The sequence below is a fragment of the Apodemus sylvaticus genome, chromosome 10 (assembly GCF_947179515.1).
Source record: "Apodemus sylvaticus chromosome 10, mApoSyl1.1, whole genome shotgun sequence".
In the NCBI taxonomy this organism is placed as follows: domain Eukaryota; kingdom Metazoa; phylum Chordata; class Mammalia; order Rodentia; family Muridae; genus Apodemus; species Apodemus sylvaticus.
Window position 1 is genome coordinate 48907745 of NC_067481.1, and position 22178 is coordinate 48929922.

General features: G+C 43.3%; 1 protein-coding gene across 3 annotated transcripts in view; it reads right to left on the reverse strand.

Moving 5' to 3' along the window:
• Nucleotides 1-312: 312 nt before the first annotated feature.
• Mettl16 (methyltransferase 16, N6-methyladenosine) overlaps nucleotides 313-22178 on the reverse strand; it is a 47431-nt gene continuing 25565 nt past the window's right edge. For all 3 annotated transcript variants that reach the window (XM_052197764.1, XM_052197765.1, XM_052197766.1), the window contains exons 6-10: nucleotides 21163-21305; nucleotides 14906-14975; nucleotides 13751-13840; nucleotides 1975-2148; nucleotides 313-1838 (exon numbers count right to left, since the gene is read on the reverse strand). In XM_052197764.1, the coding sequence (XP_052053724.1) occupies nucleotides 1239-1838; nucleotides 1975-2148; nucleotides 13751-13840; nucleotides 14906-14975; nucleotides 21163-21305 (1077 nt within the window). In that variant the 3' untranslated portion in view covers nucleotides 313-1238. The remainder of the gene's footprint in view (nucleotides 1839-1974; nucleotides 2149-13750; nucleotides 13841-14905; nucleotides 14976-21162; nucleotides 21306-22178) is intronic.

A 22178-nucleotide genomic window follows, 5' to 3' on the forward strand; every position in this document is an offset into this window, starting at 1 on the left:
GCAGTGTTGTCCAGCGTTAGCAGATAAGCAGGTGGGGTGATAAGGGCAGCCACCAAAAAAAGCAGGATTTGGTCAACAAATAACTGTCAACATAGAAGACCGCAGTCTACACCACACCAGTGCCTGCTTTCACTTATGCTGAGGATAGAACTCGGGACCTACATACGTTGAGGTGAATGTTCTACCAGACACCCCCATACTCCACCTAGTACACACAGGCCCTTACTTAGTTTCTCATTTGTCACATCAACCATTTACCCAACTTAAATCCAAGAAAGTATTTCCCCAATTCCAGGATTCAAACAAGATTAATAGTTTTCAATTATTAAGTCTTATATTAAAAAACAAAGCATTCCATTTCACATTTTTAAAAAAAGCAGTCCAACTGTTAGAAAACACTGCTGTCGGTGGGCTGGCAGCTGGCGGGCACTTCTTACTGCACCTTAGCTGCACCTCAGAGGTTTGCTTCCTCAACTCGGGTTCTGAAATAGGCAATGTCAGAACGGCAGTGAGCGATGAACGTGCAGCTTCCTGTGTTTCCCAGACAGGCCCTCTCCCTGGCTTGACTAAGATGCCTCTCCCTGACACTCCGGCCACCTATCACCAGGCTAGCTCCTTCCTGGTTCCTTGAGAAAGCAGGTGGCTTGAAGGCAGCTATGAGCAAAGCCTGCTGTACTGGCTCCATTGGAGAACACTGCTACCCTCCTCACCAAGCAACCCTAGTGACAGACATGTTGTAGGCAGCACTGACCCACAGCAGATGCCACCAGAGCCCCTCTGGCCTTGGCTGAGATGAACTGCTGGAGTAAGATCTATTCCTCCTAGGTTACCTGCTGTTAAGAGGGAAAGAGTTAAAAATGGATTCACTTCTGCTTTCTTTTTTTCTTCTTTTTATTTAGACAAGTGTCTGTCTCTGTAGCATAGACTGACCTTACACCCATAGCAATCTTCCTGCCTTAGCCTCCAAGTCATGGAATTGCAAGTGCCACAGAGCACATCCAACTAAATCTGTGCTTTGTAAGATGGTTCCACATGGTGTCACTAATGGATCAGTGCTGAAATTCTTCCGGCCTCCCAATAGGAGAAGCAAGCTATTTTATATTGTTTTTAATCCTTGTAACGATGTTAGATATAAGGGACTCAACACAGGGTAACTTCTGAACACTAAGACCATCAGGCCAGTGCACCATATCCCTAGCCCCACACAGACACTTTCTAACTGTAGAAGAAATTAAGAATTAACTAGCAACAAGCCTCAAAATTTGGTTGCGTATGTAGGTGCAAAGCTGGTTCATCAAATCCCTGTTCTGGCCCTCAACCCAATGCATTTCAACTAAGGCATCATCTACTTCCTTCTTAATGTTGATTAAACACTTAAACAGGTAACGTCCGGCCGTTCCATCTAGGTGAGCCCCCTTCTCAGAAGCCTCTCTGTCCTGGGCTCCATTGCTGGAGCCTTTACAACTTTCCATGACCTCCATCCCTCCCCTTTCCTCATCCCTTTCATCCTCCATGGCTTCTGGAGTTTCTTCCTGACACAGTAGCTTCGGGCTGAGGCGGTGACCACCAACAGCAGCAGGCTCGCCTTCCGGCACATCACGCCCACACGAGGCACTCTCTTGGGGGCAATGGGCCACATCTTGGCCACTCCTCAGCTCTTTGGGAGTAGACTTCCTCTCTTCCAAAGCTAAGATGACATCCTCAGGAGCCCGAGGCACCTCTCGCAGCTGCCTCACTCGCTCTCTTCTCTTCCGCCTTAAATGAATCCAAGAGTTTTCTATGGCTGTCAGGAAAAGGCTAACTTCTTCTCTTCCACAGGGAATTCGCTTATGTTGCACCTAAGTGGAAAAACAGAATTTTATAGGAAATCAGCTGTCTCTACTGATTAAATCCCTTCAATAAAGAAACATACAAACAAACCCCCATAAAGATCACGACAGACGGTGTGGCGTCATCAGGGTGCTGGCCACGCACCTTCAGATCAGTGAGGATTTTTTCTATCCATGTTGTTACAACCACTATGCCTTCTGCTGTCTCAGAGCCCAAAGACGAGGCTTTGAGAGATAATTCTTTCATCACAGACTCCAACACTACAAAAGTAATGGGTTTCCTTGGCTTTTCTAATTTTCTTCGTTTACTTGGAGGTGACTAAAAGAAAAAAGAAGAAGGTTATCCCAACAATTAATAGAGTGCATTACAGTGGACACGAGTAGGGACATTTCAGGTCTTTCTGTTCCCAATCACAAAGCATGAAACACAAAGACCTTTATACATGTTCTTTCCAATGCTGAAGCCAGCTCTGGAAGAAAGCTTTACCACTAACTTAACTTTATAAAAATAAAACTGCCAGGCAGTGGTGGCGCACGCCTTTAGTCTTAACACTTGGGAGGCAGAGGCAGGCGGATTTCTGAGTTTGAGGCCAGCCTGGTCTACAGAGTGAGTTCCAGGACAGCCAGGGCTACACAGAGAAACCCCGTCTTGGGAAAAAAAAACACACAAACAAAAAACCTAAAAAACTAAGACAAGCTATGTCATTATAGCTCAGAGTCACACCATTAGTAATGGCAGGTTGGAATTCAAACTCCAAATCCAAACTCTTCAAATCTTATTACCTTTGCTATACTCCAGCTATTGGTACAGACATTCTCCACATTAAATCACCTTTTCCATCTGTGGTAGCCCAAGCATGCCCATAATGAACTGCACACAGGCAAGGGGTGGCAGCTCAGTTTGAAAACTGTCATGGAAGTCTTAAGATGTACATCTGATCCCAAGAATCCTCATTATAAACAAACAAACAAACAAACAAACAAATAAATTCATTCACAGGCCAGAAATGATCGGGGCCAGTGAGATCTCATGGGTGGAAGAAGTTGGGCCCAGCCCTGTAAGCCCTGTAAGGCCTGTAAGCTGGGGATGAAGGGTACCAGTATCAATGAAAGCTAGGGCCATGGAAATCAAGCCACCTTCAAACTTTCTACCTAGGGCTTTTAAGCAGATTACGATCCACCCACTAGAGGGACTCAAGTTCCACCTCAAATCTCAAAAGTAATACTAGAGTAATTAAATTATTTCTTTAAAGTTAAAACTTTTTTTTTTTGATTTGTTTTTTTTTTTCGAGACAGGGTTTCTCTGTCTAGCCCTGGCTGTCCTGGAACTCACTCTGTAGACCAGACTGGCCTTGAACTCAGACCTCTGTCTGCCTCTGCCTCCCAGAGTACTGGGATTACAGGTGTGTGCCACCACCGCCCGGCTCAGAAACATTTTTCTAAGAAACAATCTTAGAAACAATCTTAGACAGTTGGGGACAGACAAATGCTGTGGATCAAACCCAGGGCCTGGCATATACATGCGCTCTATTACTGAACAGTGTGTTATTAATAACAGCACTGTTATCTCTCTATACTAGAATTAACTAATACGAGGGAGGTTTCAGATGAGCTGGGTGGTGGTGGTACATGCCTTTATTTCCTGCAAAGGCAAGGGCAGGGATTTCTGAGTTCAAGGCCAGTTTGGTCTACTAAGTGGGTTTCAGGACTGTCAGGGCTATAAAGAAAAGCTATGTCTCCAAAAACCACACACACATACCCCAGAAAGAGACAAAGAGAAGAGGGCGGGAGGAGGCAGGCTCCAGGAGGGTGCAGCAGAGATGTGGGGAGGCAGTAATAAAAACAACACGTCAGAAAAATACTCAGATGCACCTAGAATTGAAGCCCCAGGAGGATGAGGCAAAATCACAAGTTTTAAATCAAAAGTTTAAGGCCGGCCAGAGCTAGATACCCTGAACCCTGTCTCAAAACAAAAACAAAAGTCACACAAAGAAGAATAATACCCAGCCAGGTGGTGGTAGCGCACGCCTATAATCCCAGCACTTGGGAGGTAGAGGCAGGCGGATTTCTGAGTTTGAGGCCAGCCTGGTCTACAGAGTGAGTTCCAGGATAGCCAGGGCTACACAGAGAAACCCTGTCTCAAAAAACACCAAAAGAAAAAAAAAGAAAAGAAAAGAAAAAAAAAGAAAAGAAAAGAAAAGAAAAATACCCAATGGCTGTCCGTGTGTAGAAGAAACTACCCTTGAGAAACAGCAGACCCGTAAGAGGTGATCCTTATTCCTTTAGGTTTCAGACAAGATGAGGGGAGCTCACAGTAGCATGAAGACAGCATCACTGTCTCCTGTCACCCATGATAGGAGCCAGGGCTCCTACAGAATACTGAGAGCCAAGCACACAGGGAGCTTGAAATAAGGTTTCTATTAAGCCAGGGAGGAGAAAGACGGTGGCACATGGGATGAGGGACAAAAGCGGGGTTTCCACAACATCCACGGCCACAGCAGGGCAGGGCCGTCTTGAGAGCCTACTCAGTACCCAACGGGAATGGCAGAAGGGACAGCCAGCCACACACCACCTTTTCTGACAGTCGTCTTTTGTGCTGAGTAACCTCAAGTGAAGGTCCTGCTGTTTCTCCTCAGCTATGGGGTGGCCTCTCTGCTCTGTGATTCTTTAAAGTTAGCAGTGAACTCCATTATTCTTAGAAATTAAAAGAGATTAAGTTTTGCCAAGATTGGTGGCACACACCTTTAGTCCCAGCACTTGAGAGGCAGCAGCAAGCAGATCTCTTGAGTTCATAAATAGTCTGTTTAGAGGGAGTTATAGGACAGCCAGGGCTACATACAAAGATACTTACCTATCTTTGATAAGTAAGTAAGTAAGTAACAGCAAACTGACCTGTCATGGTATTATAAGCCTTGAATCCCAGCACTGGGAGGCAGAGGCGAGAGGATCTCAAATTTGAAGCCAACATGGTCTACGTGGAGATCCCCAGTCTCAAAAAAAACAAAACAAAACCAACCTTGTCACTCAAGACATAGAGTTCATATTCTAGAACTTTTCTTTTATTTTTTTCTTTTTGTTTTTTTTCAAGACAGGGTTTCTCTGTGTAGCCCTGGCTGTCCTGGAACTCACTCTGTAGACCAGGCTGGCCTCGAACTCAGAAATACACCTGCCTCTGCCTCCCAAGTGCTGGGATTAAAGACGTGTGCCACCACCGCACAGCTTCTATAACTTTTCAAATAAGGTTTCCAAATGATGAGGGACAAACTTATCTATGGCACTCAGTAATGATTCAAAACCTCATGTTGTCTTGTTTGTAATTAAAACTAACCAGTAAAAGCCAGGCGGTGGTGGCGCATGCCTGTAATCCCAGCACTCTGGGAGGCAGAGGCAGGCAGATTTCTGAGTTTGAGGCCAGCCTGGTCTACAGAGTGAGTTCCAGGACAGTCAGGGCTATAGAGAGAAACCCTGTCTCAAAAAAAACCAAATCCAAATCAAAAAGAGCACCCAATAAAAAGAGCAAAGTCAGGTTGGAGAGATGGCTCAGAGGTTAAGAGCACTGGCTGTTCTTCTAGAGGTCCTGAGTTCAAGTCCCAAAATCTACATGGTAGCTCACAACCATCTGCAATGGGATCCAATGTCCTCATAGAGCACTCATACATTAAATAAATAAATAAATCTTAAAAGAAATGCAAAATCATGTCTTAAGAAATTATATTTCTGAGTTCGAGGCCAACTTGGTCTACAGAGTGAGTTCCCGGACAGTCAGGGCTATACAGAGAAACCCTGTCTCGAAAAAAACAAACAAAAAACAAGAAAGAAAGGAAAGAAAGAAAGAAAGAAAGAAAGAAAGAGAGAGAGAGAGAGAGAGAGAGAGAGAGGAAGGAAGGAAGGAAGGAAGGAAGGAAGGAAGGAAGGAAGGAAGGAAGGAAGGAAGGAAGGAAGAAAGGAAGGAAGGAAGGAAGGAAGGAAGGAAGGAAGGAAGGAAGGAAGGAAGGAAGGAAGGAAGGAAGGAAGGAAGGAAGGAAGGAAGGAAGGAAGGAAGAAAGAAAGAAACTTGGCAAGCAAACTATCCATGTGCTTAAGGTCTGGGTTGGAAGATTAGACCAGAGTTTGCTGCACAGCCTCCAGGGGCTGGTGCCACCTTCCACAGAACTGTTTCCTGATTTAATAAAAGGGGATAGTACATGTATCAACTATATGCAGCACCTCAAGCCTTCCAAAACCAATTGATGTCCTACGCACAGGGCAGTGCCTCAAAGTACGTCTTAAGCTATTCCTTTAAACATTCAACAAATTCTTCCTTAGGACAAACTACCAAAGATACAAATAGGCGAATCTTCCTCTCTAACATCATTTCTGACCAGATTCGTCTTAATTGCCTGTTTCTGAAATGCTCTTATCCCTATCATTCATCTCAGCACTTATGTCTATACAATCTTTATATACATTGTTTCAGGTTTGTTTTGCTCTGCCACAAAACTAAAAGAAACTAAAAAGATTCTGATTTCTTTGTTATTACCCCAGCAAGGATCATACTTTGATTCTGCTCAAAGCTCAGTTCCCAAACCACCACATCTGTTTTATAGGCTATTATGGAGCCTGGTACAGTTCTAGTTCACAAACCTTTATAAAGTCTGGTGTGAAGACACAGGCCTGTAATCTCAGTACCAAGGAGAGGAAGGAGAAAATATCACACCTGATCCAGGCCAGCCAGACCTAGAACAAAGAGACCCCTACCCTTAAATAAATACTATTTCTTAGCAACAGTTTTCCATCAATAAAACCCACAGCTAAAATCTGATTTAAAAACAACAAAAAACCACAGATCAAAGAATGAAGCCTAAAATACCAAACTGATGTTTATCTTCAACTTTCAGCTGTCAACCCTGAGACATGTGCTTAGAATCCCTCAAATATCTGTCTTGAAAATCTATGAAGCAGGGGCTGGCAAGATGGCTCAGGAGTTACGAGCACACTGGCTACCCTTCCAGAGGAGCCAGGTTCAATTCCCAGCAACTACATGGCAACTGACTGTAATTCCAATTCCAAGAGATCTGATACTCTTACACCAATATACATAAAATAAAATTAAATCAATTATATAAAAAGGGGGAAAGGGATTGAAAAAAAAAAAAGATGGTTCAGTGGTTAAGAGCAGTGGCTGCTCTTCCAGAGATCCAGAGGGATCTGATGCCCTCTTCTGGTGTATCTGAAGACAGCTACAGTATTATACTCATATACATTAAATAATATTTTTAAAAAAAGAGATGGAGAAAGGATGTGTTCTCAGTGGTGTCAGCTGTGAGATCACAAGAACCATACTCCATTAAAAAGGAAACGAAATAAAATCTATGAAGGGGCCTGTTAGGATGACTCAGCAAGTACAGGTCCCTCTCCACAAGCCTGACTACGGGGGTGAGGGGAAGGCTCAAGGTGGAAGAGAAGACTGGCTCCAACAAGTTTTCCTCTGACCCATATACATATACATACATGTGCTCAAACACTACACACGCACACATACATACACACACACACTTAAAGATTTATTTATGTGTACGCCTATGTGACTTTATGTGCTACCATATACATGCAGGTGTCTTGAGGCCAGAGGGTGTCAGAGCATTAGAAACTGGAATCATAAAGACAGTTGTGGTCCGCCTTATGTGGATGTTAGGGGCCAAACCCATGACCTTGGGAAGAACAGTATTAGTTTTGACTGCTGAGACATCTCTCCAATCTCAATAAATAAAAATGCTTTTTAAGAAAGAAAACCTAAGCCGGGCGGTGGTGGCGCAAGCCTGTAATCCCAGCACTCTGGGAGGCAGAGGCAGGCGGATTTCTTAGTTCGAGGCCAGCCTGGTCTACAGAGTGAGTTCCAGGACAGCCAGGGCTATACAGAGAAACCCTGTCTCGAAAAAACCAAATCCAAAAAACCAAAAAAAAAAAAAAAAAAAAAAAAAAAAAAAAAAAAAAAAAAAAAAAAAAAAAAAAAAAAGAAAGAAAGAAAGAAAGAAAGAAAGAAAGAAAGAAAGAAAGAAAATCTAAAGTGAATATGGTATATTCCTTCAATCCCAGCACTCAGAAGACAAGGTCACTTTGGTTAACAGCAAGGCAGGCTAGCTTCTGTTTTTAAAAAACAAAAACAAAAAACTAGGGCTGGAGAGATGGCTTAGGAGTTAAATTACCCCCAATACACATAATTAAAAATAAATCTTAAAACACAATCTATAGAGTATAGCCAAAAAACACACAAACCCCACAAATTTTTATTGTGAACCCTCCCATCTAGTCCACAAAAACCTCTTGTTAATAAGCTACACGGGGAAGCCCAGGCTAAGGGAAATGCCTCGAACAGCGGAGACCACCTCTAAATATTATTTTTCCCTTTTACGTCTACATTCAGTTTGCACGTATGCATGTGCTTCTACATGCATGCCTGTACCCACGGAGACTAAAAGAAGGTGTGGGATTCCCTACAATGAAACACACAGGTGTTCGTGAGCTGTTACATGGTGCTGGGAACCTAGCCCAGGTCCTCTGAAAGAACAGTAAGCACTTGTAACCACTGAGTTGACCCCCCAGCCCCGTGAATGCTTTATAAACCAGAGTTCCTGGGCAATGGTCACATCAACAGTACACAATTTCCTACACCCTCCATCTTACCCTTCACCAACATCAAACTTCCTGAAGGTAAAATAGAGCTAATGCTCTGCCTTGCAGAGTTAGAGACCTGGGGAAAGGAAGAGAGTCTAAGAGGAACTTGCTAGCCATCCTATGGAGACAGTCTTCACTGCTTCCCCATGTCCTCATCAGTCAGAAATGGTAGTACAAAAATTCTACCAGCATAAGCACTATCTTTTTGTTGCTAAAATGAGTCCAGATAACACCAGTGGGCTTAGCGTTGGCACTTGAATTGCTTAAATTAGAATTTTCAGCATTCAGCACCAACAGAAACAAGTTAGGAAGCCTAAGATAAGTGAAATCGCAAGTTACCATAGGAACTTGTACACCACGCTAAATGGCAGGTGGAGTGGGGAAGTAGGTCAATATTTCTGCTTAACCGGTTCTAGTCCATGCTTTCCTCTCTTGGACTGAAGGAGCGTTCTCCTCCTGCCCGATCCCTAACAGAATTAAGAAAGGGATGTCAGGTGAGCTTTCCACAGAAGCACAAGGAAGAGGAACTGAGAGAAGGTCAAACCAAAATCTCCTGAGTAACCTGGATCTACCCTCGGGAAAAGCCACCATCGATCATGAGCGCCAGTGCTGAGAAACTGTTGCTGGGTTACTACAATCAGCAGCTGCCTCACACAGACACCCAGCGGCTTAGGTGCGTCTAGTAGAACACTGGGGAAGGCAGTATTAGCAGTTGAGGGATGATGGCGGTGTGTGGAGGGAGGACTGCTGTGTAGAGGGGAAGGAATCTTGGACCTTCACTGGACGGCATTCTTTGATGGCTGGAAACTATGCAGGGCTTCAAGATACGCTGAAAAGGAGAACGGCCACTCATAGTTTTCTAAGTTAACAGAAAGATAGATGATAGATAGATACTGATTTTGCACAGACACTTGCCCTTCAACACTAGTATCTGTGATGACTCCCTCAGTCAAAGAAGGCAAAGAAAAATGTCCCTGAGCTGCCGTGGAGAGTCAGAGCCCATTATCAGCTCATTCCAGCTGTGCCAAAAACGTGGGCAGCGGGCTAAACAGACACTCTTGGAAGCAGGTGCTGCTTCAATTTCCCACAGCTGTTTGTGTCTGTATGGGGACAGTTTAGGGCACTGCTAATGATCTGAACCATCTGCTGCGTAAGTCCTAGTAGTCTAGAAAACAATAGTATAATATGTGAAGGAGGATGGAGCTATGGAAAGCAGAGGCATATTTTTAATTATTGATCGAGTCAAACACTAACCTTTAGGCACCCTGCAGAACAATCCAGAAGCAAGCTAGGCTTCCACAGTAAGGACACTCTATAGGAACAATTTCAATCCTGTAGTAAACTAGTTGTGGAGAAGAATTGGCTCAACTTCAAATCTCATTCCATGTTTACAGAAACATGGAAGCACCTGCAAATCGTCCCTCGGTGCTTCACACACATCTACCTCCTTGTCTACTGCAACAGGATCTCAAAGAAAACAGAATGTTGGATACCTCTAGAGACAAGAATGGCCAAATCCTTAGAAAAGACACTCCAAAAACAAGCCTGCTATACGGACCAGGACAGAGACCTACAGGGCCGGAACTAGCCTCTATGCACACCATGAGAAGAGTGGAGAAGCCGATCACAGGCTAGCATGCGTGGCTCCAGGCACCAAGAAGCAGACTACTCTTTCAGGGATATATATGAACAGATACAGGCTGTTTGACCACCACTTCCCAGGGAGGCCCAGAAAACCACTTAGTTTTGGGGGCAGGGGGAGCATTGTATGATATACTCCTCCAGGATGGCCTAGAACTCTTAATGTTCTTTAGCCTGCTGAGTGCTGAGATATTTGCTGGTGCCACCATTTCTAGCTACAGAAACCTTTTCCTTGTAGATACAATAGAATAGAGAACAGAGAAATTTGGAAACAAATCTTTAAAAAAAAAATGTGGCTTTTGGGCTGGAGATATGGCTCAGTAGATAAGAGCACTGGCTGCTCTTCCAGAGGTCCTGAGTTCAATTCCCAGCACCCACACAGTGACTCATGACCATCTGTAATGGGGTCTGGTACCCTCTGTTGGCAGGTAGGTGTCATGCAGATGGTCCACTCACACATACATAAACTACATAAATCTTAGGAAAGAGTGGTTTTGCCCAGCGGTGGTGGTGCACGCCTGTAATCCCAGCACTCGAGGAGGCAGAGGCGGGCGGATTTCTGAGTTCGAGACCAGCCTGGTCTACAGAGTGAGTTCCAGGACAGCCAAGGCTACACAGAGAAACCCTGTCTCAAAAAAACCAAAACCAAAACCAAAAAAAAAAAAAAAAGTGGTTTTTGTGTGTGTTTGGTCATGTGCACAGGTGAGCATACAAACATGCACTCATCTGTGCACATGGACACACTCATGCAGGTACACACAGGGACCAAGAGGGTATTGGAGCCCCTGAAGCTGTAGTTTCCGGTGTTGTGACCTGTCAGATGTGAGGGTAAATGAAGGTGAAGATCTGAACTCCACTCTGGTAAGAAGGTGTGGCCTTGCTGGAGTAGGTGTGTCACTGTGGACACTGGCTGTAAGACCCTCATCCTGCCTTGATGATAATGGACTGAACCTATGAACCAGTAAGCCAGCCCCAATTAAAGGTTGTCCTTAAAAGAGTTGCCCTGATCATGGTGTCTGTTCACAGCAGTAAAACCATCACTAAGACAGAACAGGGACTGATTGCTGTGATAGGCCTGACCCTGCTTTTGTTTGGGAGAATGCGGATTGGGGACTTTGGATTTTGAAAGCCATGGAATGCTTTAAGTGGGGCTTAATGAGCCAGCCTACTATGGAAGACAGTAATGCCAAAGGTGATTTGAACTGTGTAGGCCTGCTGGCCCAAGAGGTTTTAATGGAGAAGTATGTTAGTATGTGGCCTGGATACTGTTTTTGTGATATTTTGGTGAAGAACATGGCTGCTTTTTGCCACTGTCCAAAGAGTCTGCCTGAAGCTAACGTGAAGAGATTTAAATTGCTTTGTCAAAGAAAGTCTCAAAACAGTCTGGTATAAATTCTGTTATGTGGTTAAAAGTTTACTCTTATGAAGAGGATATTAATGAAAAGGAGCAAACTGAGAAAGGAAAAATATAAAATGTATGGCTCAAGTAATAAAGGAGCATCAGGAAGAGAAATGGAGCTGAATCCTATGCTTACAGAGAAAAACAGATTAAAGGAGTGGTGACTTTGGGGCAAGATCCCACCCAGCTAAGCTTACATCAGCGCACAGTGGTATTCACCTTTAGTCCCAGGAGACAGAGACAAGCAGAACTCCGAGTTCAAGGTTAGGATAGAGCAAGCTCCAAGTGGAGAAAGCCTAAGTCCAGGCACAGTGGAACAAGATACAAGAGCCAGGAGGATCTCTGAGCTCAAGGTCAATCTACAGAGCAAGCTTCGGGACAGCCAAGCTTAGGCAGCAAAGGAGTTAGAAAACAGAAAGCTAGTAATAATGTAATTCAACAAGGGGACATGTTCCAGGCCCGGCAAGCAGCAGAACTCAACAGCTTTGGCCACTATGGCTCTGGCTTTAGAGCCAAGAACAGAGGGAACTACTGAGACAATGGATGCTGGTTAGCTGGAGCTAAGAAACTGGCTGTGATTAAAAAGAGACCAGCATAACTGAGTTGAAATCTTCTGGCAAGTGTTTTGTGAGAGCACAAAGAAACTGTGTTCCAGAGAGCCAAGGTTGTATCTCGTGTTGCAGCTGGACTCAGTAATGTTTAAGAATCACCCAGGTGATGTTGGTTTTGAAGGCATGAGGGGTCATGGAGAGCAGCTGAGGCTTGGCACTGTGAGAGGCCAGGGAAGGCCATTGGTGAAGGTGCAGCCTCAGTTGCAGTTAGTTGACAGCCCAGGACTGAAGGGGTCATGCAAAGAAGTTGAGGCTTGGCAGCATGAGGAGAGCCTCTGAGTGTCTATTGGTGAAGCCTTGCAGTGGAAGACCCAGCAATTGGAGATGCTAGTACTGAGGGATGATCACCAAGAGCAGCAGCAGCAGCAGCAGCAGCAGCAGCAGCAGCAGCAGCAGTAGCAGCAGACTGGAGTCAACCAGAATGATTGACAGACGGCAGAGCTGGAGAAGTAATGCAAACCCTTTGAGGAGCCCAGAAGATCATGTGTGGATCCCAGACACTGGATTAAAAGCTATAAGGTTCAAATTGCCTTGGAGACACCAAGATGTTAGAGATGCCAGAGCTATGAGATACCTGCTGAGGAAAGCTGCTAACAGGGAGTCCAGGAGAAAGAAGGTTTTTGCAGTAAACAAAGATGAAACAAGAATTGGAGATCTGAAGACCATTTTGACATTACACATGGAAATGCAGAGTATGGAGTCTGCCCAGCTGGTTTCCTGTCTTGCTTTGGGGATTACAGTTAAGTGGTTGGATGACTCTCAGAAGAGACTTTGAAGCCAGGCAGTGGTGGCGCACGCCTGTAATCCCAGCACTCTGGGAGGCAGAGGCAGGCAGATTTCTGAGTTCGAGGCCAGCCTGGTCTACAGAGTTCCAGGACAGCCAGAGCTATACAGAGAAACCCTATCTCGATAAAACCAAAATCAAAAAACAAACAAACAAACAAAAAAACAAAAAAACAACAAAAAAAAAAGAGACTGAATTTTTAACATGGTTCATACTGTTACAGACTATGGGAACTTTTTGAAGTTGGATTAAATGTATTTTTCACTAGGCTATGGCTAGGCATGGCCCCTATAGACTCATGTTTGAACAAGTCTACGGGGACCAGGGAGTAGAATCTAAAGTTTGAATATGCTTGGCCCAGGGAGTGGCACTATCAAGAGGTGGGGCTTTGTTGGAAGAAGTGCATTACTGTGGGCATGGGCATCCTTGTCCTAGCTGCATGGAAGGCAGTCATCTCCTGATTGCCTTTGGAACAAAATGTTCCAAACTCTCAGCTCCTCCTGCACCACGCCTACCTGGGCGCTGCCATGCTCACATCTTGATGACACTGGATGGAACCTCTGAACCTGTAAGCCACCCCAATTAAATTTTGTCCTTATAAGAGCAGCCTTGATCATGGCGTCTGTTACAACAGTAAAACCAAAACTATGACACTGATTAACTTCTAACCAAGACATGCTAGGATTACTCTTATTTACAAATTCTGTTCATTTATCATAAACATCTGGAGAAAGCTTTAGGAAAATAGAACAACAGAGTCAGACTATGTATGATCTACTGAAGCATATCACATAACAGGCATATGGAAACGCCAAAGCAAATCTTTACTTACCGGTACTGTGACATCATCATAAAAACTCCAAGCTAAGGCCCATCTCATTGTCCGACCCTGACAGAACTCCGTGAAGGTGACTTTAGGGACCTGAAACCAGCAAACACAGTATCTCACATGGAAGTTTGGTTTGGCTTGGTTTAAGAGAGGGTCTCAGGTAGCTAAGGATAGCCTTGGATTCCTGATCTTCCTGCCTCGACCTCCTGAGTACTGAGTATACTAATGGATGATATCAAGCCCACCTTCAAACTAAAGCCTCTCTACTAATGTTTCTGGCTGCTAACTCATGCTGTTCTCTTATTAACAAACATTATTTAAAAAACAAAAAGGTATATACATACAGCTGCCTGATAATCAACACATAATCTCTATACAGAAGTTTTACCTCTCATAAAATATTAGAATTTATAGATAAATTAAAACAGTTTTCTGGAGAGTCAATACAAAATGATTTAAGCAGTTTGTCTTGATTTCTCTGACAGAGGACTTGGCTATGTGGCTCTCCTGATTCTCTCTCCCAAGTGCTGGGATCACACAGGTAAACAGCCCAGCATTGCTGGGGACAGACTGTAGGGCCTCAAGCATGCAAGACAAGCACTCACTCCTTGCAAGCCATTGTTTACTGTTGTTTTGAGACACAGTGTCATTTTTAGCCCTGGCACTTGCTAAGGAGATCAGGCTGGCCTCAGACCACCTCCTCTGCCTCCCGAGTGCTGGGATTAAAGGCATATACACCATGCCTGGCCTTTAATTACTTTTTTAAGGACAAGAACCAACCAAAATCTAGCCATAAGCAGCTTTGTAATGTCCCTTTGATGAACTAGATTTCATAAAGAAAAAGGAACTTTGTAGCTTTTAATATCCTTAACAAGAAATATTGGCCAGAGAGATGGCTCTGCAATTAGGAGCAATTCTTGCTCTTGTAGAGGACCTAGCACACACAGAACACACAGGGTAGATTACAACTATCCATAACTCCAGAAGAGGACCTTTGAAGGTATACACTTACCTGCAGACAATACATTCATACAAAAAAATAAATAAATACATGTACAATAATGTTAAAACACATTTAGCATTGGGGTATGAAGAAAGCTGCTGTACCCGAATTCCAACCTCAGAGAACACATCTTAATGGTAATGTCACAGCCTTACCCCTTGGGTCCTAAGCTCTTCCTTCAGTGGAGCCAAACTGCATTTCTTCCCCAGCATACAGCTGTACCACCTTAAAAACCATCAAGACAAATGAGCACTGGTTATAAGCGATGTTCATAAGAACAGAAGCAAACAAATATTGAGCTTGTTACAAATAACAGAAATTGCACAAATTAGACAAATATGGGCACGGGGGAACCCAAGGCAACTTAAACACTATGCTGGCTGGTAAAATGGCCCCATAAATAAAGGCTTGAGTTCAATAACCAGATGCCAGAGTGGAAAGAGAGACACAGCTCTCTGACTTCCACACTGGCCCACCATGGCACCACACGTGTACACAAATGATAAAAAAATTTAATAAAAGACAAACTACTTAGAGGTAGGATATGAACAGCACATACCCTTGTTTTGTTTTGAGTTTGGCTTTTGAGACAAGGTTTGCCCTATGTAGCCCCGGCTGTCCTAGAACTCACAATATAGATCAGCTAGCCAGTGCTGCACAGTGAAATCTAGTCATCAAATAATAAATAAATAAATTAATTAATTAATTAATTAAAAATTCCGCCCGGAGGTGACGGCGGTGTACGCCTGTAATCCCAGCACTCTGGGAGGCAGAGGCAGGCAGATTTCTGAGTTCGAGGCCAGCCTGGTCTACAGAGTGAGTTCCAGGACAGCCAGAGCTATACAGAGAAACCCTGTCTCAAAAAAAAACAAAAAACAAAAAACAAAACAAGCCAAAATAAATAAATAAATAGAAATTAATTAATTCCATCTGGGAAGAGAGTAAAGACGACAAGTCCCATCTCTCATACACACAACGAAGGCCATTTTGTTTTAGGGCAGTCATTAGTAACAACAGAAAGGTAGGGCCAAAAGTGACGGTTTAGAGCACTTGCTGTAGAGGACGCGCGATCGGTATTCCAGCTCCCAAATGCTATCAGTATCCCAGCTCACAACCATCTCTAACTCCCAATTCAAGGGATCTGTCTCCTTATACTGGTTTTCACAGGCATTGCACACACATGGTACACACACATATACACAGGCAAAAACTCAAAATAAATAAATCTCTGAAAAATAACTAAAAGGCATATAAATACCCTAGGCACTGTATTAAGAAAACATAGAATCCTTTCAGAACTTGTATTCCGAACTGCTCTAACAGTAAACACAGACCCTGAAGGCCTATGGAGAGAATAGGTGATATAAGTCACTTCTTCCAATTATTCTAAATAGCCTGGGAAATACAGAAAGGATATACAGAAAGGCCTGCACTTCAGCCAACAAAAGAGTGAAGAGCAAGGGAACTGTCTCTTGTTGAAAGTGATGAGACTCTGTACAAATGAAGGAAAGAAATTATAGACGGTAAGCTCCACAACTGTGGCTCTCAGAGCTTACTGCTCCAAGCGTGTTCCAGCTGCAGTACAGGGAACGGACTCAAACACAGCCCAATGATTCTGCAGATTTGAAAGGACGGAGATGAGAGCTGAAAAGACAAAGCAGTCAAGATCTGCAAAGCAAATTAAAAAATAAAAATCAAGAAGAAAAGAAATAATTAATATTAGATTAAAAAAAAAAATCAAGGAAAGCTGGAGAAATGGCTCAGAGGCTAAGAGCTCTTCCAAAGATCCTGAGTTCAATTCCCAGAAACCACATGGTGGCTCACAACCATCTTTAATGGGATCTCTTCTGGAGTATCTAAAGACAGCTACAATGTACTCATATACATAAAATAAATAATTCTTTAAAAAAAAAAAAAGAAAAATCAATAAAAAAGGACAAATTATCAGGTTTGAAAGAGTTAAATCATCACAGAACATACAAACACGAAAGGGAAACACAGCAGGGGGTACTGGCTGAGGAACAAGGGAGACTGAGACTCTCTAGTTCAGGCCATCCTCCAGCTTCCTGTGCAGCACAGCACAGGATGACTTTGAGCTTCTGACCCTTCTGCCTCACCCCACCCTCAGGCAGTGTTCAGATGACAAGCATGGACCACTATGTTGGGTATGTTCAGTGCTGTGGACTGGGATTGAACCCAGAGATTCATGCATGTTAGGCAAACACTCTACCAATTTACCCACATCCCTAGCCTGAAGAAAAAAAAAATATTTATAAACAACTTTACTATACAGTCTCACATCTAGATAAAACAAATTCTTCAAAAGACACAACATAAACTCTAGAAGTAGATAACTCAAATGGTTCTTGTACCAATTAAAGTCATCTTCCTGGCCCAAGTACTTTTATTAAGTGCATTTAAAGAAGATGTACAGGCTGGGTATGGTGCAAAACTACAACCCAGCACTCAGGAAGGGGAGCATCAGAATCAAGTCAGTGTCAAGTTCACTTGGACTACACGCGATGACTGTCTCAACAAAAAGGGGGATGAGGGGAGGTGCCTGCCTAGCGCACACAAAGCCCTCTGTGCGTACCTTTGGGAGGCAGAGGTAGGAGAGTCAGAAATTCAGAGTAATCATCCACTAATGAGTTCAAAAGCTGGCCTGATACATGAAAATTGTCTCCAAGGCGAATGTGCCCTCCCCTCCTTGTTTCTAGCTTCATATGTAAACGTGCCTACCCACTAAATGCTGCTACAATCTCAAGAGATACCCAGTGACAACTCATCAAAATGCAAGTGGAACAAAAAGGAACAAAGGAAGCTCTGGCTCCCCAGAGACCATGAACCCATTACAGCTTTTAATCACGGAGCAGAGCTCTGTTCACACAGCATCTCACAGCTCCTCTGAGATGTCAAGTTTCAAGAAAAATTATTTTGAAATAATTTAGAGTTGCAAGATTAATCCAAATGACCCTCCTACACCCTTCACCCAGGTCTACCTATTAACAAGTTCCCCAAGTTTGCTCTGTATCTTTTCTAAGCTGTTTTCTAAGAAGAAAAAATAACATTTAAATTTTTAAAAAGATTTTAAGTATGGGTGTTTTGCCTGAATATATGTGCATCATGTCTTATATTCAGAAGGTGTCCTTCTGGGGTCAGAAACTTGGGAGTTATAGAAGGTTGTGAGCCAGCAGGTGGGTGCTGGGAACAACCCTGAGTCCTCTAAAGGAGAACAAGCCCTTTAAACATTAAGCCCAACCCCCACCCAAGAAAAATACTTTATATGCATACAAGGGAAGGTTTTTTTTTTTTCTTTCAAGGCAGAGTCTCAGGTAGCAAGGCTGGCCTTGAACCCCTGATCCTCTTACCTCTGCTTCCCAAATGCTGGGATTACAAGGCCCACCTAGCTGGGATTACCCACACCTAGCTAAGATACTTGTTTTCAATCTCTGTTTTCATAGAACCTCAGAATATACACCTTTCGCAGCAGTCTAAAAGCTGAGTCACTAGTGACTTAAGACAATGCTGATGATGACTCTGCCTGAATCCTAACCGCAGAGAGCTGAGCACTTTCTACATCAATTGTAAGTGGTAACATTTCCCCAAATGGCCAGCTATCCAGAGGCACAGTGGCTCTTCTCGGCCAATTTTATACCTCTTATTCAACTTTGGGGCTGTAGTAGAGCCAGACGTAAGCATACCTATAATATACTAAATAGCTTTCTAGTCCTTAGAATGTTCCTTTAAAACTTGTTTTAAAACTCAAAGACTGTTTCACTGGTTTAAAAGAACCGCCCCCGCCCCCCAGTAAACCCTAAACCTCATCAATAGCTCAGAGAAGGACGAATTCAGAAACACCAGACTTGTGAAAACACATGCCTGTGGCCTGTAAGCCACTGCCTAAAACTTATTTTTGTAGTTCAGATGAAAGTCTGTGGAGATAAATGTATAATTTAAAGGTCTCCTAAAAAAGTAACAGCTCCCTCCCCATTAAATTGCAGCCTAAGAGAACCATCTACAGTTTCCCCATTTTCCTGGTTGGCCCAGTCTCCCAAAAGTCAACACACATGGCCAGACATGGTGGTACATGCCTCTACTTCCAATACTGATAAGGAAGAGGCATTAGATCTCTGTAAATTAGAGGCCAGCTTGGTCTAGGCAGCAAATTCCAGGACAGTGAAACTACATAAATGAGATACAATATGAGAGAGAGAGAGAGAGAGAGAGAGAGAGAGAGAGAGAGAGAGAGAGAGAGAGAGAGAGCAGCAGATGAGAAAATGGTGATATGCCACAGCCAGAGTACAATGCTCGTAGATGTACATCTTCTGCAAGTTGCAGTGCTCTGCTGATTTTCTTTAACTTTACTTTACTTCAAGACTTTCTTCAAGGCTGTTTAGCCTTTCTCCTTTTTTTGGGGTGGGGTGGGTCGAGACAGGGTTTCTCTGTATAGCCCTGGCTGTCCTGGAACTCACTCTATAGACCAGGTTGTCCTCGAACTCAAGAAACCCGCCTGCCTCTGCCTCCCAGAGTGCTGGGATTACAGGAATGCGCCACCACCGCCTGGCAGCCTTTCTCTTTCAATATACTCTAACATGTCTTTAATGAAATCAATTGAAGCAAAACATTAATGTTTAAGACAAAGAGCTCCTATGATGTGTGGGGGCAGAGCATTTCTTTTTAGAGACTGATTCATGTATGTATTGTGCGAGCCTGGAGGTGGGTTCTTATACACACATGAAGAAGTCAGAAGAGAGGATGCGCAGTGTCCTCTGTCACATTCTTCCTATTCCTGAGGCAGGCTCTCTCCATGATCTGGGCAGTTGATGCTTACTTCCTAGGCTGTAAACCAGCAAGCACCAGTCAGAGATCTACATCAAGAGCTTGTTGCAAATAAACAAAAGCAGAATACAACAACAAAAATAACACAAAACTCAAAACTATTTGCCTTTTTTCAAAAGGCAGAGAGCAGCTGTTAGAAGGTAGATGAAGCATGGAAACGGTACTCCAAGCATCCAGAGCAGCCAAGCTCAGGGACAGAACGTGGTGGCTCAAGTTGCACAAGGGAGATAACAGGGAACTCTACAGCCTTGGGAAACCAAAAGCTCTCGCCCTGCATAGTGGAGAATTACGTTGATTCCAGCATTTTGGAGGCAGAAGCAGGCAGATTTCTCTGAGTTTGAGGCCAGCCTGGTCTACATAGTACATTCCAGAACAGCCAGGGCTATAGAGACTCTGACTCAAAACAAATAATGAAAACAAAAGGTCCGGAGATGTGAATGTCCTTAACACTACTCAACTACAGATTTTAAAACTTGCTAGCCGGGCGGTGGTGGCGCACGCCTGTAATCCCGGCACTCTGGGAGGCAGAGGCAGGCGGATTTCTGAGTTCGAGGCCAGCCTGGTCTACAGAGTGAGTTCCAGGACAGCCAGGGCTACACAGAGAAACCCTGTTGGGGGGGGGGGGGGGGAAGAGACGCAGTAAAAAACTTGCTAATCTGATGGGACAGTGTTTGGGAGCATTGACTGTTCTTCCAGAGAACCAATGTTCGACTCCCAGTACCCACATGAATTCACAAACATTTGTAACTCTACTCCAAGGGATCCAACAATCTCTTCTGTCCTTCTCAGGCACCAGACGCTCATTTATTAAACATAGATACATGTGTAGGCAAAATATACCTACATGTTAAAAAAAATGGGCTACTATGAGGATGTGATATAACTCAGTGTGGACTGTGTGCCTGCCACAGTGGGGCTTTGAACTCATTCTCCACAACATGCCCTCTTCGCGATATAAACATTCTAGAACTATTGGATAGTAAATTTATTATGCTTTCATGACACACAAAAATAAACACTTTATTTCATAAAACTCAATCCTAGGGTTGGGCACTCTTTATATTTTAATTATCACATTATCTATCATATTAACAACATGTGGCAGAGTGGAAAGTTACAAGAGACAAGCTGTCCTGTGTGAGAATCTAACACTCTTTAATGATAGGTGTGTTGTCCAAAATAGCTTGTAAAACAGAACAGGCCTATCCCATATCCAAGATGGCTGGTAATCTGTTTCCCTTCATGAAGTTCCTGACAGCTCAATGTACTCACGTCTATCACCGTTCAGGAAATGGAGCCCAAGAACCTCAACTGCTTCAAGGACTAGGCAGCAAATAGATTCTGGTTCACGGACAGACTCAAATCCATTGTTTGCTAGTCAAAAGCCATATCTGAGTCGGTTTGCTCCATCACAGGCCACACTAATGGGAGCAACAGGCTCATCTGGGGTCCTTCTCCCTTTTATCTGGGCAGTCTTTTGGATGTCATCTACTTATTTTTCAATTCCAGTAATTATTTTTCCTCAAAGTGATATTATTTCTTTAGGATCACATGAGACAAAATTTCTACTTACCTTAACCTTTTTTTAAGTTGTAAACTGTCATGGATGATCCTTTTGACGAATTCTAGTTCACCCCCTTCTGCCATGATTTCTGTGATGCCTCCTGTATTCACAGAACTAGGTGGAGGTCTTCGAGAATTCCGAGAGTTTACACCCTGAATGACAACAACAAAAGCCACTGTCTTTGAATGTAATCTACTTATTATTGTGCTACACTAAGGAGTTAGAAGAAAACACAGCCGGTAGGGGCTGTAGCTTGGTGATAAAGCACTTGCCTAGCATGCGCAAGTCCCTGGGGATTAAATATAAAAACATTTACCTTTTATATAGCCCAATCTGGTGCTTTTCCTTTATGCTTTCTGTCTTGATACCATGGCCAGGAAATCTACCCAAAGATTAGATAAATATTTACTTATGTTTTCTTCTAATACTTTTATGGTTCTCTTTCTTATATTTAAATATTTAATCCATCCTTACATTGCTTCATATGAAAAAATTAACTCAAATGCATCAATGACCTAAATCTAAGAGCTTAATCTATAGAACTCCCAAGAAGAAAACATAAAAGTAAATTTTCATTAACTTGGATTAGCCCATGGTTTCTTAGATATAACACCAAAAAGCATAAGAATAACACAAAATAGATAAATTGAATTTCATCAAAACTAAAAACAGTTTCACTATAAAGGATACCATGGAAAACGGAAGACAAATCACAGGATGAGAAAATGTTTGCAAATCATTATTATAATTAAAGGGACTCGGATCTAGGATACGAATATCGAGAATCCTTAAAACAGCCCGGCAATGGCGGTGCATGCTTTTACTCCCAGGACTTAGAAGTAGAGGAAAAAGGATCTCTGAGTTTGAGGGCAGTCTGGTCTACAGAGTGTTCTGGGACAGCCAGGGATTGGGGGTGGAGGTGGTGGTCCTTAAAACTTAGTAGGAAGAAAAGTAACCCAATTTAAAAACTGGCAAAGTGGAGGGTGAGTGGCACAGGGTTTGCCCACAATGTGCATGGTCCCAGG